This window comes from Channa argus, chromosome 16 (assembly GCF_033026475.1).
Source record: "Channa argus isolate prfri chromosome 16, Channa argus male v1.0, whole genome shotgun sequence".
Classification (NCBI taxonomy): Eukaryota; Metazoa; Chordata; class Actinopteri; order Anabantiformes; family Channidae; genus Channa; species Channa argus.
In genome coordinates, this window is record NC_090212.1 from 19,700,239 (window position 1) to 19,717,738 (window position 17,500).

General features: G+C 40.5%; 1 protein-coding gene across 6 annotated transcripts in view; it reads right to left on the reverse strand.

The window, feature by feature from the left end:
* slc4a11 (solute carrier family 4 member 11) overlaps positions 1-17,500 on the reverse strand; it is a 90,824-nt gene that overhangs the window by 51,371 nt on the left and 21,953 nt on the right. For all 6 annotated transcript variants that reach the window (XM_067479190.1, XM_067479194.1, XM_067479191.1 and 3 more), the window contains exon 2: positions 3,046-3,096. In XM_067479190.1, coding sequence (XP_067335291.1) covers positions 3,046-3,096 — 51 coding nt within the window. The remainder of the gene's footprint in view (positions 1-3,045; positions 3,097-17,500) is intronic.

A 17,500-nucleotide genomic window follows, 5' to 3' on the forward strand; every position in this document is an offset into this window, starting at 1 on the left:
GTGTCATTTTATAGTATTTTCATGGTACTTTTTAATATCAGGCAAGGTACAGTACATTAAATATAATCTGCCTCATTTACAGCACTGTCAGTATAAACGCCATTGAAATGACATTGAAAAGTCATTCAAAGCAGAACACCTACCTATTCTATTGATTTACCTGGAAGGGAATTACGAATTGATGCAATTCATAAATAAATAGCTGTAAAAAAAAAAAGGACAGCATTAACTGTCAAAGACAATTGCAGACGGTGAGTTGTTGGTAAGTGGTTGTTTTCGGTACTGTCAGGAATCAGCAGGTTTGTATGCAGTGCTCAGGGTTTCCTACGATAAAAAGCACAGCCTGGAGCCTGGTTGTATGACTTTTCCCCATTCTCCCCCACTAACACAGCAGGTGCCAGCGATCGGCGTGACACAGCGAGAACATCATATCACGCTCGAGCCCCTCATCTGCTGACCTTATCCACGAGGACACCCCCCCTGATTTTAGTTCATTTAGTTTGTCTCACATCGGGATCATCCCTCAGCACTTGACGTTATTTGAACCTGGCTGTGTCGCCCGTCCTGCCTGCATCCCTCTGTGCCTCAGACTCACTGGCTGAGCTCTGACTTTCAAATCACCTTGGGAGAGAGCAGCGGCTGTCAAACGAGAGGAATGAATGGCTGGCGCTGTTATCAACATTGGAAAAAGTCATTAAACGTTTATGACTGATTTTTGTGCTGAAAATATTCAATTCAATCTTTTATTTATTTTACTATCAAGCTAGATTTATTTTGTATATCATTTGGAAATTAGACTCCAAATATGAAATTCATCGTTTAGAACTGGGGTCTGGCTGCATTTAAAAACAAACAAACAATCTAGATTCTTTTCACAATGTGATTGGAATAATAAATTGAATCAATCCTGCAGTATCTGAATTCAGATGAGCTGCGCATGAAGCCAAGCTCCCCCCTCAGTAACCGTGGCCAGTAAATACAAGCAATGCAACATGTTTAAGGAACAAGGGCAGAGGGATGAGGGGCTGTTTGATATGAAAACCCTGAATGATTGATGTGTTTCCTTCAAACGGTGTGCAGTGTTCTGCAGCAGCCTTTGAGATGTGTTTTGGAGCTGTGACATCCAGAAACACCACCGTGTTACAAGCAGCCGCACAGGAACACATCTGCATCATTAAAGAGGTTTTAAACTTTTGTTCTGGAGAATCTGCGCTCATTTAATGTCATCAAGGCCTGCAACACCACACAGGTTTCACAGAGAGATTAAGAGAACACAGAGTGCAGAACAGGCTAATCTCACAAAGGGCTGCATCTATTGTGTTATAATTACGTGTGTGTGTGTGTCTGTGTGTGTGTGTGTGTGTGTGTGTTTTCAGGTTTTGATCTGTTTTTCAGACATTCTAAGCAACTACATGATACCACAACTAGGGCTTAATGAAATTTTAGTATTTTTGGACATTTACAGACCAAATGCTTGAATGAATGAAGAAAATGAATGTTTATAACAGGATCCTTCTTGGACACAGCACATTTACATCGAGTACACAAACTCAACAATGCCGCCCATTTATGAAGCTGGAAACACAAGACGGTTTGATTGTAATTATTAAAATATTCTTTAAGGCAAAAAATAATATTCATTTAAAAAAAAAAACAATTAAAAAATAATTTTAGAGCTTTTAAAAAAGTTCAAGTTCACTGCAAGTTGTTGCATTTTGTCTTTGCTAAAATGCTCACAAACAACTGTGCTTTGAATGTATATCCAGTACATTCACTAAATAGCCACCTCACCTGAAGTAAAGATCACTTCTCTTAATAAAAAAAAGAATTATACGAGCATAAAGTAAGAGCCGAGGCACTATTTCAATTATGAATTCCCTGAAACTACTGATTAGGCTGCTATTCATTTATTGATTTATCGATTTATTTTACAACAAAACCCGATTACAAGAAGAGCTATGTCAGGATCTATGAGCTATGTCACTTTCCTTTTAGTTCCTTTGCATACTGCTGGGTAGTTTGTGCATTTCACAACTAAGTTGTATGTTTATACTGTATTTGTACAGTATTTTGTAATTTGAATAATATCCCCAAAGCATGTAAATAATTACTTAAGTAATCAAATAACTGCAGTGCAGTAATTAATGCAGTGACATCCAATATGAAGTAGCATAATTTCAAACGCCTGCTGGACTGAGAACCCTGTGTGATTTCCCATCGTAGACACCAGATGACATTACTGATATTTGTTATTGTTTGCTCCCCATTTTTCAGCCGGAACAACTGTCGTAATCCAATAACGAGAAGCCGGTATTTGCCAAACACTCTAAATGACCGAATAACTGAACCACTTCTGCAAAACATGCAACAACTGTAACTTTTCACGTCGCCCTGCTCACATCCATTCGTCGACGTCGAAGCATCGATTTTTAGATGAACGACCGTCTGAGAGGACAACGGGGGGGTTAATACTTGCCAACAGTAACGTAATTGTATTTCTATCCCGATAAACTGTTGCCTAATAAAGTCGGTTATGTTCAGCTGCAGCAGGGGCCCAGTGTGAATCTGCTGACTGAATTTGTGTTTTGCAGCACGTGGGAATAATTGGCTGGGGGAGACAGGGAGATCCTATGCAAGCATATTCTGTTCTGGCTGCTTGTGCTGCACATACTAATTGGATGCCTTTCCCTGGCTTGAAGGTAATGAAACTCCCGTTATCATAACAGCCGGAGCAAAGTTCATTATTTATATCCAAATGCAGTGGAGTGTGAGAGCTGGAAGAGTTTTCTGTATCCGAGCTGCAGTTCTAATCTTTAAGTCTCATCTTTCACTATGGGTGTAACTGTACAATGCAAATTTTTAGCGTCAGTCAAAAAGAAAATCCAGCTATATACTCTTTCATCATCATCATCATCATCATCATGACGAAGATCATCGTTTTTCAGCCAACTTATGAATTTGTCATTACTGGTTGCTTCGTTTTCTATAGTGGGAAAGTGAGAAGTGTTGAAAATGAACTTGCATGTTGTGGAGGCTCAGACTCACCCATTTCTTGAAAGAAGTATCCATTCTTGGACATCCCAGACGGAGGCACCTCTGCAGGAGGAAGCACAAAAGAGAGAAAACCGTAATCACTGAGATGAATCAGGGCAACAGCAACTCGCTCTGCAGGGAGGAATTTTCATTTTGAAGTGAGATACTATGCAGTAATTGTCGGTATGAGAGAAGGTTATAAATACAAACACGAGCCATTATCTGACCTTTGTAGGTAATGTAGGGCTGCTGTTTAAGTACAAAAGACCAATCCATTTAAATCTTAAGCACCTTTAGGTGCAGAATTATTTTTATTCACTTGTTCTCCTCTCATGCAAGTACCTGCCCCCTAATGGCTATTAGGAGACACAATGAGTACTAATGACACACTAAATATAAGCAAAGTACTTCCAAGAAATGTCCAAAACCAACAATGAAGTGACCCTGCTAACAATTGCTGTGTGCAGATCCAAAGCCTGATATAGCTCTTTCCACTGAGCCACAGAGCTCCATCATTTTCCCCAAAATTATTAAAACACATCTGTGAGTCACACGGTTGCATTGGGAGACATTGTTCCTTTATTACAATGAACACACACACACACACACACACACACACACACTGTAGTCTATTTTGAGTGAATCCCACATACACCATCCCGCTACAAGAAATACTCACTAGTCTACCAAGTGTGTATTAATCCATAGCTGAAAATAGTTCCCAACAAATACAGTATTTACTCGCCGTTGAGTAACATTTGGTAAAAACTATAGTGCTCAGTTGTTGTTTTTTTACAAGTCTATGATTCTTACAAATTCAATGTATATATATTCATGTCCTGTATATTCAACCACCTCGTAATGGAATGCAGTCCAGTGCGACTCCACAACTATGACCTTTCAAATTAAAGACTGGGAAATAATAATGTTGTAAAAGTAGAATTCATGTCAGAGCTGCTGTATTGCATTGCATCAGATTGTAACTACTAAAGTGTCCAGTAAAAGTAGAATAATAGCAGCCATGTCCTCACTAATAATAATTTATGTTTTGCAAAACCCCAATCTTGTTGTTCTAGCTCTAGAGTGCAGAAAGCATCAACAACATACAGTGTTCACAGCCTGTGTTCCTCATTAACGTTCCATGGATGCAGCGGAAATGTTTTTCAGCCTGCAGTTTTAACTCTACCACCTGTTTCAGTAGGACTGTATGTGATGCCAGATTACGAAAAATCCCCTGTGATCGGAAAATACTTTGTGTAAAGCTTCACCTTTAGCCTCACTGAGCAGGTCGGGTGTTGCAGGTGGCAAACCGCGTGACCGATGCAGATGCGTGAAGTTGCAGGTATAAAGGCAGATCTGGCAACCAAGTGGGTGGTTCAATCACGGGCTTCATCCCTAAAGTTATGTGATGCAGATGAAACCCACAAGAGGGAGTGGAGGGTTTGTCAATGCATGGCTGCAACTATTAATCACTTTAAATTATTGACTTCTATATAAATTATCTTTTTCAATGACTAAGATTATTATTCAGACGGTATCGTGTTAGAAAATACTGAACACAAGAGTCTAAGGTGACCTCCTGCTTCTTTTTTCCCCATTTCCATGTAATAAATAGTGCTAGTCTTAATGAAACAGAGAGGGAAGCAACAGCTGAGCTTAATTTGGGTGTAGGCCAACAGGACATGTTCTGCTTTACAGCTTTCTGCTTTTGTGGGAGTCTGCATGACAAACCTTATAGTGAAAAACACTGATCTCCTGAATATAGGCTGCAGTGCAGACAAACATTAGGAGACATTTTTAAAAGCACTGCTCAAAAGGTGCGAAGGCCGCACCCCAACTGTCTGTAGTGACGTTGCACTATTAAGTTCAGGTTGTCATAATTAAAAGAAAGCAGCACATTTGATTTTAGTTTTAGGTTTATTGGTTGACGGGAGGTACTGTGCCGATGCTTCGAAGCCTCGCGGTGTGTAGCGGATCAGGAAGTGCTTCGAATTGTGCCCCGATGTATTGACGGATATGGGATTAAGAGTTTTGTGTTGCATTTTCTGTTGAATAAATACTGTTTTTATGCAACGCAGCGTCCTGACAAAAGAGTTCTAACCAAGAACCAGGAAAGCAAACAACCTCAAAGACAGACATTTCTCTTTTTGATTACTTCGGCAGAGGATTTGTTAGGATCTGTGAAACTGAGAAATCTAATCCCAGGTGCCAACACTGGAAAGATGATTGAAAATGTTTAATGCAGGCTTTGTTAAAACTTTCCTAATTAGGGTCAAACTGTTTCTGCCCAAGTGAATGTAGGCATCTGGAATTCAACCAGATGTTTAAAAAAAAAAAAAAAACTGTTGTGGACGACTGTATGCTGTACACACTTCTACAAAGGTCTCGACTTTGCTAACACTGTACATTGAGTGATAATCTACAGAGAGTGTTCACTTCGCAATGACAGGCTGCAGCATTTTTAAAATGGTGGATCTCTCATTTTGGAATTAAACTTAATCTGGTGAAGAGCTGCACTACAAATGCTCTGGATGTTTGCAGCATGCGGATGGCAAAGGAAGACCAGGCAGATCTGGAGCAGAGACGCCTCCAAAGCTTCGAGGTGTTGTGGTGACACGCTGAGCAAAGGGGGAGAGGAATTCTCTGGGTTCTCTTGCTTTAACATTATTCCATATTTTTAGATATTTATCCTTCAATCAAAGATCAACAGCAGTTTCCTGACTTGACTTCCAAGAATCAGACAAAGTAAGGCAGACAAGGAAATAAGTCCCACATACCAACTGTCCTCTAAAACTCTGGACAGACTTTAGCTTACCAATATTAAAATGGGACAAAACGGGTTTGGGCACACAAACTAAAAGAACTGGGGATTCATTTATACCCACAACAATTAACTTCAATCAACACAGGTGAAGACGTACTGTCTTGACTTTGACAAAATGCAAATATTCCTTTCAATTTTAAAGAAATAGTTGGACATCTAGTGAAACATGTTTAATGTGAAACATCAGATTGTATTTCCTGCTGAGGGTTAGAATGAAAGGTCAATTTCATATCTTCAGTGTAAGGATTCTGCCAGCAGCTGCTTAGACTAGTTTAGAACATTCGATTGGAATGGAGGAAAACAGCTGGCCAGACTCTGTCAATTCAGTTTTATTCGAGTAGCATTAGATCACAGTATTTAAAATAGTAGGGTAGAAACCTTACAAAATGATAGAGAACCCAACATCCTCACCTTCAGCAAGCCCTAGGCAACAGGAATCAGTCCGCTCAGGAATTTGCAATGTTGCAGTCATAAAAAATAAATGTAATCCCCTGTGCGTTGTGCACGACCTTACAATTTAAATAATCATCAAAACATTGCAACATTCATGACAATTTGTTTTTCGGAAAACCCGCCGCAGAATCGGACGTTTTAGGCTGCAACTATCCCAAAGAGCGCAGTGATTTTTTTTGGTCTTTTCGTGTATGTTGTAGGAACCTACTGAACCATAATTAGGAGTTAAGCTTCATATCAATTTTCAGAATGATAGTGAATACACTGAACTGCCATATTATACTTATTTTACTGTTATTTGTATGAAAACACCTCTCGTCTTCCTTTTCAAATTGAGCTAAATCAGATTTGTTTTTAAAAATTACATATTTGCTCAATGTAGAAACCTTTAAGAGTATAAACTGAAAACGTTTTTTAAAGGTTAGGAAACCTTTTCCATCATCAGTGCCTCTCAGTGAAAGGGCTCTACACTGTACATTCTTAATTGTAGCTGTTAGTTCGTAATTCGATGCTCGATGATTCCTCATCTACATGCTACTATTTTTTACAAATCCATGCTACCAGGCGAAATTGATGCTGCATGTTGTTTTTTTATTCCAACGCTGAAAGCAGCATTTTTTTATTCTTTTCCAGTTCTTTGTGACTGATGGCAAGAATCAGCAGAAGGAAGTTGGTGACATAAAATTCCCCAGTGACATATTTCGCCCCCCTTCCTCAAATATTGAAATCGAATATACAAATCAGAGCCGTTTTGTTGAGACGAATGTTTCTTCAAACAAGCGACGGAGCTTCTGCAGAGTTCGATTATGACGTCGGTCGCATAAACATAAATCTTCCCTTCACCTTCCTGCACAACACACGCAGGTTGATCACATTGCAGTATTGCAGTCTGGATTCTTGCAGCTAATGCATTAAGCATCTCGCTCACAGTAGTAACACAAGTGGACTGTGAGCAATATGGTAATATGCAAATATATGGGATCTTGTCTGCAGTCCCAGGTAACTTAAAAGATGTTTTTTTTCCCTATGCTTCATTTAGACATTTTTATATGTGCAACCAAAAAATAAAAAATAAATAAAATCGAGAGTCATGCTTACGCCACAACAGCCTGAGGAAAAGCAGGAGTTCTTGCATCATAGTCTGTTATAGTCCAACAAACTGTTTATCCCCCACCCCAACCAAACAAACACACACACGAAGCACAAAGGGTTTTCAGTGTCCTGCCCAAGGACACTTTAACATATGCACAGGATAAGCAACCATGTGATCGGTGGACAACTGCTCTCACCTGCCCCACTGCTGCCTGAGGCACTGTTCTGTCTAAATATGAGCCACACAACCTTTTATCTAAGCAATATTGACAGAAAGCCATCACTTTAACAGAGCGATGAAGCCAACATTGTTGTGATTACCATATATCTGGCCTGACAAATACATTTGTGGTCGAAACAATACTAAATCAATAGATTACATCATGCAACATCAAGCCTTGGCTATAGAACATCAATAAAGTACCTTTAAAAAAAAAAAATTGTACACACAGAAATGTTTTGAAAGCCACTGAACAAAGACAAATCTTTTTAATTCAATACCCTGGAGGGACTCTTCTGTTGGACTGTTGATTTATTTCTGTGGCACATCATGCCAGCTTCCAGTGGACGCTGTGCCTCGCTGAACGGCATCTCACTGTGAGCACTGTGACCAGGAGCAGCATCGTGAAGATTCATGTGCTCTGCTCATATTGAGCTGTTTGGCACTGACAGATGCACAAGGAGATTTAGCAGGATTTGAGGCGAATGCATGTTATTCATGTTACTGACTTTGCCAGATCAATGAAAGTACACTTGAACTGCTCTGAAACAACAAGCTTTACTTTATACCCCCCCAATTATTTTTCTTGACCATACATTAATACACTTTTAATCTTCAGTTTGGATTAATTGAGAAAATGTGAAATTAGTTGATTTTGTGTGTGCCTGCTAAGACACACACACACACACACACACACACAGATAATTGTCAGACACAGCTGATTAAGGACCTTTAAAAGACCATCAGAGCATGAAGTATGTAGAGACAAGTTCATTAACAATCATGAAGGCTACTCTGTTGTGAAATCAGAAGCAGACTTACTGAGACAAAGTGACAAAGTCAATGCAAACTAAAACCGTACAGTACTAGGCCACCTGCAAAGGACCGAGTCAGTGCTTTCATTCCTGGCTCCTGCCATTAGTGTGTCATTCAAAACTTATTGATTTCCTTGATCCTGCAGCCAGTGTATGCAGTGCTATGCTTTTTGTAGAGCTGATAACTTCAAATTAGCCGATGTGTGGTTGATGGAAGGGACAAACATGATGCTAAACTGCAAAAACTTAATTTTACTGATTGAGATTAAATATTGAAGTTAAAAAAAAAAAAAAAGGTGCGTGAGTAATGTCTTTTAACCTCAAAGCCCATTATTTCAATAATGTCCCTCCTTCTCCCTGCTCTGCGATGCTATTCTACCGTCTGACATGCTCAGCCACGCTCTGCACAGCCCTTTAGGTTTCAGCCATTCAGAAATTACAATAAAACAACAATCCTGCAATCCTGGTTAGAAGAGGGAGGCTTCCTCAAAAACCCTTACGAGCAAATACATGCGCATTGCTGCACAGTGCTGTTCTGTGAGTTCGCCTTAACTCTCTACAAAATATTTTTAGAAGTTACATACTTAAGCTTTACATGGCTTTTAAAGATGAAGATAATTTAAATGGCAATCAAATGAAAATTTGGTTCCAGTAACTGAGCAATGATGTACAGTACAATACAGTAAAAAAAAAATAAAAAATACATAACCGAGTACGTGCAATAAGAACATTGGTGCATGAAGGGATACAGCAGAGTACACCTCTGGGCATCATCACTAAAATGTTACATTATTCACAATGACAGTACTAACATTGTTTTTAAGTTCAAGTGCAGGATATTAGATTGGATGTGTAATTGAAAATAAACACGTTATACTACATTGAAAATATAGCCCCTGGAGTACAAACCTCGATGCAACAAAAGTGTGTAAACAGGTGTTTTCTATGACAAACTGCACAAACAGTGTTAGGAAAGAAGCTGTGAATGCCAGCTCTTTCGAGATTTTGGCTTCGGTCTAATGCAACATGGCTCTTGATGGTAATCTAATCAAGTAAGACAAGAACAGAAGTAGATGACTAAACAAAAATCTGCAGCAGTATATAAAGACCCACGGTACTAAATAACAGAAAGTGCCGTGTCCATCCTTGAAAAATTAGGCCATGCACAATTAGTTCTATCCAATCTTGCATCACGAAACAGACGGGTAAATGCTTCTGGCTTGGCACAAGGGCAAACCTGTGGAAACCGGGGTTTAGGTGACGGATCAGATAGTGTGAAGGACGCTGCATGAAGAGAAAGTCATTGCGCACAAAATAACCCAAACCTGCAACGTTAAAAACTTTGCCACAGAACACAAGAAGCAGCCTGATGCATATTAGCAGCACGTTCTTTGAAACCAAAACACATCTCAGGTCCACCAGAGTGACTGCAGAGGGTGCAGGTGGGACTGTTCACATGAGGCTGCAAGGGACAAACTCCAACCCCGTTTCTACACAGCTAAACTCCAAATGCAAATGTGTTACTCAGAGGAATGTAATTGCTACTGGATTACTGTACATGACCTACGAATACAATGAGGATATGTTGACATGTAAAGCAAAAAGCAAGTTGAAAATTATGTTACTGAGGTATTTCTGTCTGCCAAAATATTAGATTTTGCGGTAAAACATCCAGTTTGTCAGATTACAATGTTATAGAATGTTTTTATAGTTGGCCTCAGGCACTTTGAGCACTTAGGGTTAGAGAAACATGGCGGTCTGGACTAATAGAAAAAAAAAATTATCTAACATTCTTCTAATACGTCTTTTTTGGCTTTAAAATCTTTTTTCCTCACCCTAATCTAAGTGCTTTTCCTGTGTGAACCTAACCACACACACACACACACACACACACACACACACACACACGACTCTCAAGACAAATTGGAGTCCGTGCTTTTGCTACTGATTATTGCACTTAATTTATTTTTTTCGTTTTAACTCACGTTTATTTTTAGAAGACAGGGTGAGAAAAATCACAAGAGAGTTAAAAAAAAAAAAAAAAGAAAAAGAAAAAGAAAAATTGAAAACTATGACCTGGCCAAGTATCTCCCCTGACTTGGATCCAGTGGACACTGTTGTAGTATTTTAAGAGAGTAAGAGCAATAAAGCCCTTCCAGCTTAGAGCAGCTGGAATAATAATAATAATAATAATAATAATAATAATAATAATAATAATAATAATAATAATAATAATAATAAAAAACCCATGTGTAAAGATCTCTTGGTTTTATCCATGACCAGGGGATCAAATCTGTCTTGAAAAATAAAAGGCAGATATAAAAAAATATTTTAAAAACGTAAAGAATTAAAGGAGAAAAACGAGAGATCTGTGTCGAAGCCAGTTTCACCCTGCAAGTAGCAGAGACCCTGTCCTCCATCAAAAAACTTGAATATTCCATTTAAGTCAGGTTCTAATAAAGAATAACCATACATGCAGTGAAGTTCAGAATAAAAAATGTAAATTAATAAAATCAGTACTCTAACCGCTATTTCTGTGGCACGTTTCTGATTGGTGTGTTTAGGCAAGTTTTAAAAGCCTGAGTAGTATTCACAGTTATTTAATACAGAACACTGTGAAATAAATGCAAAACAACGGTTAAATCTAAGTCACTGGTAGAAGAGCTCTTACAGGAAACAACAGTTCATGCAAAAAAAAAAAAAAAAAAAAAAAAAAAAAAAAAAAAGGCTGTGTGATAACTTTCTGCAGGTAGAGGAAGCTGCTGACTTGTAAGCAGGAAAGGAGAACTAATTAGAATAGTATCGCACATGTATGTGCCATTACTTTCACTGCCCTGCTGTGTGTGTGTATGTGTGTGTGCGCGCGCATGACATTCTCTTACCCCACGACGTACATCGGAGAAATTTATCTTAATCGAGGTTACATGTCACAAACCCGCAAGCAAGACATCTGCTGCGTTCACCACTTCATGTAGTGTCAGCACACGCCAACATATTTCTTCCTGATAAACCGAATCCTTTGTTTGATACGATGATGATTATGATGATATCTGCTACATACATGGCAGGAAGCTGCTTGTTGCACTTGCAGACACGGTGGTTTTTTGGCATCAGTTGGAGAACGCGTGACACAGCAAGTAGCAGCTGTCTGACAAAGCGAACACAGAGTGTTGCAGCACAGCGGTGAAAATCTTACCCCAGATATTCTTTACAATTTCTGTCTCTGCAACCACAAATACCCCTGTGGGCTATGAATTAAACACCAGCCGACCATTATTCCTGCTTTGAATTCACTTTTTGATCTGTGTTTTTAGTAGGAGGGGGAGCGAAAAAAAGACACGACTTCCCACAGTCTTTAAGAAGAAATAAAAAAAAAAAAAACACACACTACACAAAGTAGATTCAGAGACAGTCTCACTGATTTGGATGCTCCAGGCAAAGGCTGAGTTTGAACACTGTAGGCGTATGAACACACCTACATTTAATATGATTTACCACCTCTGTTACCAAGTCACAGTGCCATCGCAACTAAGCAATGCAAGAAGAAAAAACAGTCCTCCTCTACCTGGCACGGCACAAACAAAACCATTTACAGGCTTGTTTCAGTTTCAACACAACTGAGAATTCTATAAAGGAGGACACACACAAAAAAGCGTTATAAACACGTTATGGGGATCGCAATAAAAACAGAGACACTACATTGGAGAAAACTGTTTTTGCAGTTGTGCAATCCAAAAAACAGGACAAATATATTTTTAGTAAAACAAGTACAGTATCAACTGGTGAAGTGAGGGCAGACCTTAAAGATTATACACACATAAATACACACATTTAGACTTTTGCCTACAACTACTAATTTCGTACTGCAGAGGACACTAAAATCTTTGTAGTGTTGGGCTAATGCATCTCTTAAAACTGACCAAGATCTGCAGGTGTCCTTGGAATGGAAGAATATTTTAAACAACTTATAATAACTTATATGGTAGAAAATTAATTGTCATTAAGTTGAAAGGCAGGTTACTCAAACAGGAATACAGCGCCTTTAAAAAGCATTAATGCCCCTTTCCCACACTTTTCCACGGTTTTTCACGTTACATAAATATATTTCACTGGGATTTCATGTGACAGGCCAACACAAAGTGGCACATCATTTTGAAGTGAAAGGAAAATAATGGTGCAAAGTGTGTGGCGTGCAGAGGTTTCACAAGTTTCTCTTAGGACATGTCCTGAAAACACCTGCTCAACTGATACGTTGCACTAAGTGACGTGCTGCTAGCTCACGATAAGTCGAGACGGATACGGCATATTTGGAGGTAGGCACCCAGACGGTTTGACCTTTGTGTAATGACCCCGTGTGCCGCCCAACATTCCTGCTGCTGTTTGATGGCTGCAGGTGTTTATTCGACTAAAGAGGAAGGACCTTCGACAGGCAGCTGTGGACACGTTTATTGGTACGAATCACTCATTACTCTAACTTAGTACACACTTTAGCCTCGATGGAATCCAAAAAAGGTGTTTTGGGGTGTATTTAAATGCATTGAGACTACATTAGGTCAACATATACGGCTCTTGGTGTGTTGAAACTGAGCCAACCCGTCTCCCCATGTGGCCTGATCTATTGCGGGGCAGGGCAGTGCAGGTACATGCAAAACAGATGCCAGAACCCCCAGGAGGGACAAACCCTGGAATTTACAGGAGAGGTGAGGCTCAGAGCGAGGAGGGCTAGAAGATAAAAGGGGACCCCGCTGCGTTTGTAGGGGAATCTGCGAGGGCCAGGTTGGTGCCGAGAAGGAGGCTGGGCCCTTTTGTTGGCTAATTATGCCCAGGGGCTCTCTTGGCACTCGTCCTCCTTGGAGCCGTGGTCGTTGAGAGATCCCAGGCGGAGAGGGAATTCCTTCCAGTGCTCTGCTCTGGGTCGGACTGATTGCTCATATACACATTTTAAACAGCAGGCCCACATTTGGCCTTCATTGCTCCTCTTTTCATTCCCAAGGAATTTTACAGAACCCCAGTCAGCGTGCTAATGAAACACATATTGTAAATAGCAGCTTACAGTATGGGTGTGCATGGTATTTCCCAAGGGGCAGTGCCACAACCCAGTACAGGCACAATGGAGCCTACATGTAGTTGAGAGGAGAGTACTGTGTGCAAGTTACCCCAAAACTGAACCATACTGAGAAGTGAATACTTTTCATATGTCCACAACCCAAGAGGTCAACACGAGCTCTGGGAATTCAAAGATATTCTTATTGTTAAATAAATAATGTTCACTATTTTATTCACCTAACATTAGTCAATTATTAAAAAAAGAATAATAACTACAGTTCAGTATCCTTCTTCTGAAAGGCTCAGGGTTCAGCGGGCAGAGTTGGGGCCAGGAGTATTAACAGAAGTACAAACTACACACTTACTGCACACACAGAAGTACAAACTACACACTTACTGCACACACAGGGTTAGGGTGCATACACACAGTTTTGTAGAGGCGGCGCGAATAAAATATTCAGGAGGAGATTAAATACAAGAGCCATAATCCAATATTGGTTGTTCTAGTGTTTGGTCACCCTGAAATCTACATTCTGATCAAATGTGGATTTAATGGTTTAATTTTAAATGACAGTTTGAGCGATGGCCTTTATCTTCCTTGTTATTTACAGCCATCGTTTCTGCCGCAGCGTTTGTTTTCTTTTTCTTTTTTTTTTTTAAATCCTTAACTGTGAAGTGCCCACTTTGGTTAAACGCAAGCACTTTAAGTCAATAATCGATCACCTTTTAGACGTTTAATGCAGAGGGCCGAGTTATCGAGGCTGTAGTGGTTTCCATTTACGCGTGACAGAGCACTGATTCCTCCACTCACGGGGCCAAAGAGCCACGTACAAACGGATGTTTCATTCTACAGAGTAGTGGAATTAAGCTGCGTGCATTTCCACCATGAATAAAAATTACAAACCAGAACTGCAGTTTTAGTTTAGTAAATCTAAGCCAATTTTTTTTTTTTTTCCCCCGATACAATCATGTCATAAGCAACTAAAAAATAGAGCACATGATTACTCAGGTGGGAGGACAACAATATTCACAATATTCATCCCATGTTGTACCCACTTCAGTGAGGTGCAGCTTCAAGCCAGATGTGGTCCTGATATCAGATGAGATGTGTGAAGAAACATGCTTTAGCTTGAGCCTTAAACTTATCAACACAAGACCCACAGAAGGTCACAGTCAGTCCCATCCCAGCCCACCAGGACAAGTCTTTACTTGTTTCTCATTAGATCCACACCCACTCACACTGCAAGCCGCCAGCTTAACGCTAGCAATAATTTCCAAAACTGATTGTTCGGTCCATGAATGTTTTGTTTGGACTTCTGCTGAGCCTCTTCTCTGAACAGAATAAATGTAAAATATGATTTTTTTTATTATTATTATTATTTTTTTTAAATAAGCTGAAGAGTTGCAGGCTGTGCTGCAGACAGCTGTGTACGTGGATGATGTCACAAAACATCTTTGACTATGAGCTGTTTGTCAAGCAGGTGGACTGGGTGACTGGGCTGATGCGAGTGTGTGTGTGAGTGTGAGTGTGTGAGTGTGTGAGCACGCTGTTTATATGTCCTCCAACACCTCCACACACTAATCAGACCCTTCAGGAAGTTGCTACATTGCGATCCCAACAATTAATTTAACCAATCCCATGTGAATTCTGTGTGTCCTTGCAATTTTTATGAAATCACAATGTTCCTCATCTGAAAATCTATAGGGTCCATGTCTTGATGTATGTGCGTATCGGACAAGATGAGATTTGACATGCACATGTATATTTGTGTAAATGTATCAAAGAATATGACTTCAAGCTGAGATGAAGCAAAGAAAGATTGAAGGACAAAACCAACCAAACCTAAATGAAATGATTTTTTTTTGGACTGCAAAACAGATCCTACCAATGCCAAAAATATGTGGGTGTTGCAACAGGCCTGAGTGTAATTTTGAGTAATTTTCGAATTGAGAATTAATATTTGTGCAAATGAAGTCCTGCGGCGCTTCCGTTCTGTTTTCCCCGTGAATTTCGGATGTGTGCGCTGACATCAGGTCTGTGGATTGCACAGTAAGCCGACTGATGGCGATAGTAAGATGGCTACTGCAAGTTCACAGAAGAATCCGGCCCCGTCTGCAGCAGTGTGAAATGAGGCATCGTGACTGAGGTTAGTGCAGGACCATGCACCCCCCAACAACTTTCTTTTCTGTCCGCGCTCTCTCTCTCTCCCCATTTATTTGTGGATCTCATTTTAAATTCTTCCCCCTCACACCCTGTCCTGGCTTCTTTTCTAACAGTCAAACACAGGTAACGGATTACGCTCAGGCGCTGCAGCGGGGATTCTCCCGTGCGTGTGTTTTTAGTGAGTGACTGAGGGTGTTGTTCCACTCAACACACACATGCACACAGAAATTGGCTGCCTCGATTTTCATAAAAGAGGAGGGGGAGAAGAAAAAAAAAAAACACAGCAGTACTAGGGGATTCCTGCTAATTGCTTGCACATTCCCCTCTTCCTCTGGCTCGATTAAAGCCAGGCCACCATCTCCCTTTCAAGTCTGCTGTTCTTGAGACAGCCCTGTCCTGTATGCTTCTCTACCCAGCCCACCATCCAACAACATACAGCATCTCACTGCTTTTCCGTTTGTGGTGCATATCAGCCTTTCAGCTGAGCATTCGTACTGTTTTACTATGCAGAGACCTGGCGAGAATCAAACCACTAACTTCAGCAACGTCAGTGCACTGCCCTGTTCAGTAGCTGTGTTTTTGCTTCGCTTACTTGGAAGCCGCAACACACTGACAGAATTTAAATGAATCAACCTTGGCTACCTACTGTTCTTCGGCTTATCGTCTTCGTCTAGTCCTCTACCTGGCACTGGGTGTAGAGCGACTAGTGCAGTCATCTGTCTGTCACTATAGGTAAACTCTCTTTGCCCTGGTATGTCGCTTATTGTGAGTCTCTGCACCAGTGCAGTCGCATTCGTTTCCACGAAACGCCAAATTACCACGACCGCCCTCATTTACAGATATATTACTACGTAAAATACAGATAAATGCCCTGAACGTGCCAGAATATGAATGCAATGTCGATGCTGCACCTGCATGGACGACGTACAGCCTCACGACACGTGGCAAGGACAAAAAGGACATCCGAGCGTATGATGAAGCCTTTTGGACAAAGACCACACATGCTAATGCCAGTTTGTACACGCAAACTCAGCAATGAGCAGCAGTATGACAACAGCAGCCTGACATAAATAATCTCTGAGCAGGAAGGAGAAAATGTCGGAAGAACTCATCACACACACTACGACTGTTGCACTTGCTTCTGCAATTCAGAATGCATCTTGTATAACTGCACACATGAAACATGGACACGTTTTTTTTTTTTTTTTGGTGTGCGCACATGTCTGCGTGCTCACGCATGTGTTTCAGTCAGATCACAATGCACTCATTGTGAGTGCTGAACACCCCAGCGAGCCTGCGTTAAACCTGCTATACATACTGCCACACGCTAATTAGCCCTTTGATATTTCTGCCCAGGCAGGGGGTAAGGCGAGCTTTACAATCAAGGTTCGGGGAATTCATTGCCATGGACATCTTGCAACAATTCCTATGTTTGGGGTGGGAGCAGCAGAGCGCCATGTCTACCGCTCCGCTGTGTTCTGTTTGTTGCTGTTAAATTAAATTCACTGCAAAAGGAGAAACCACGCTGTACTCTGCTGTGCAGCCTTGATAGACCATACAAAAGCAATATCAAACAGGAACTGAAACAAATACCTCGTCTGTGCACAGTACCACTTCCTGTGCTGCAACCTGTAGAGTATGCTTTCATCTGCGGTGAATGTATGTGTACATGCTAGAGAGACATGTCATGGCCAAAGACAGAAGACGACCACCTAATCTTGTTTTTTAAATTTCTAAACGAGTGCATCTGTGTGCAGGTGTGTGCGTGTGCACAAGTCTGTATGCAATTTGTCTTGCTTCTGACTTGATGATCCGTCACTTTGAATTGGGAGATAATGTCTGGCGTTTTCCTT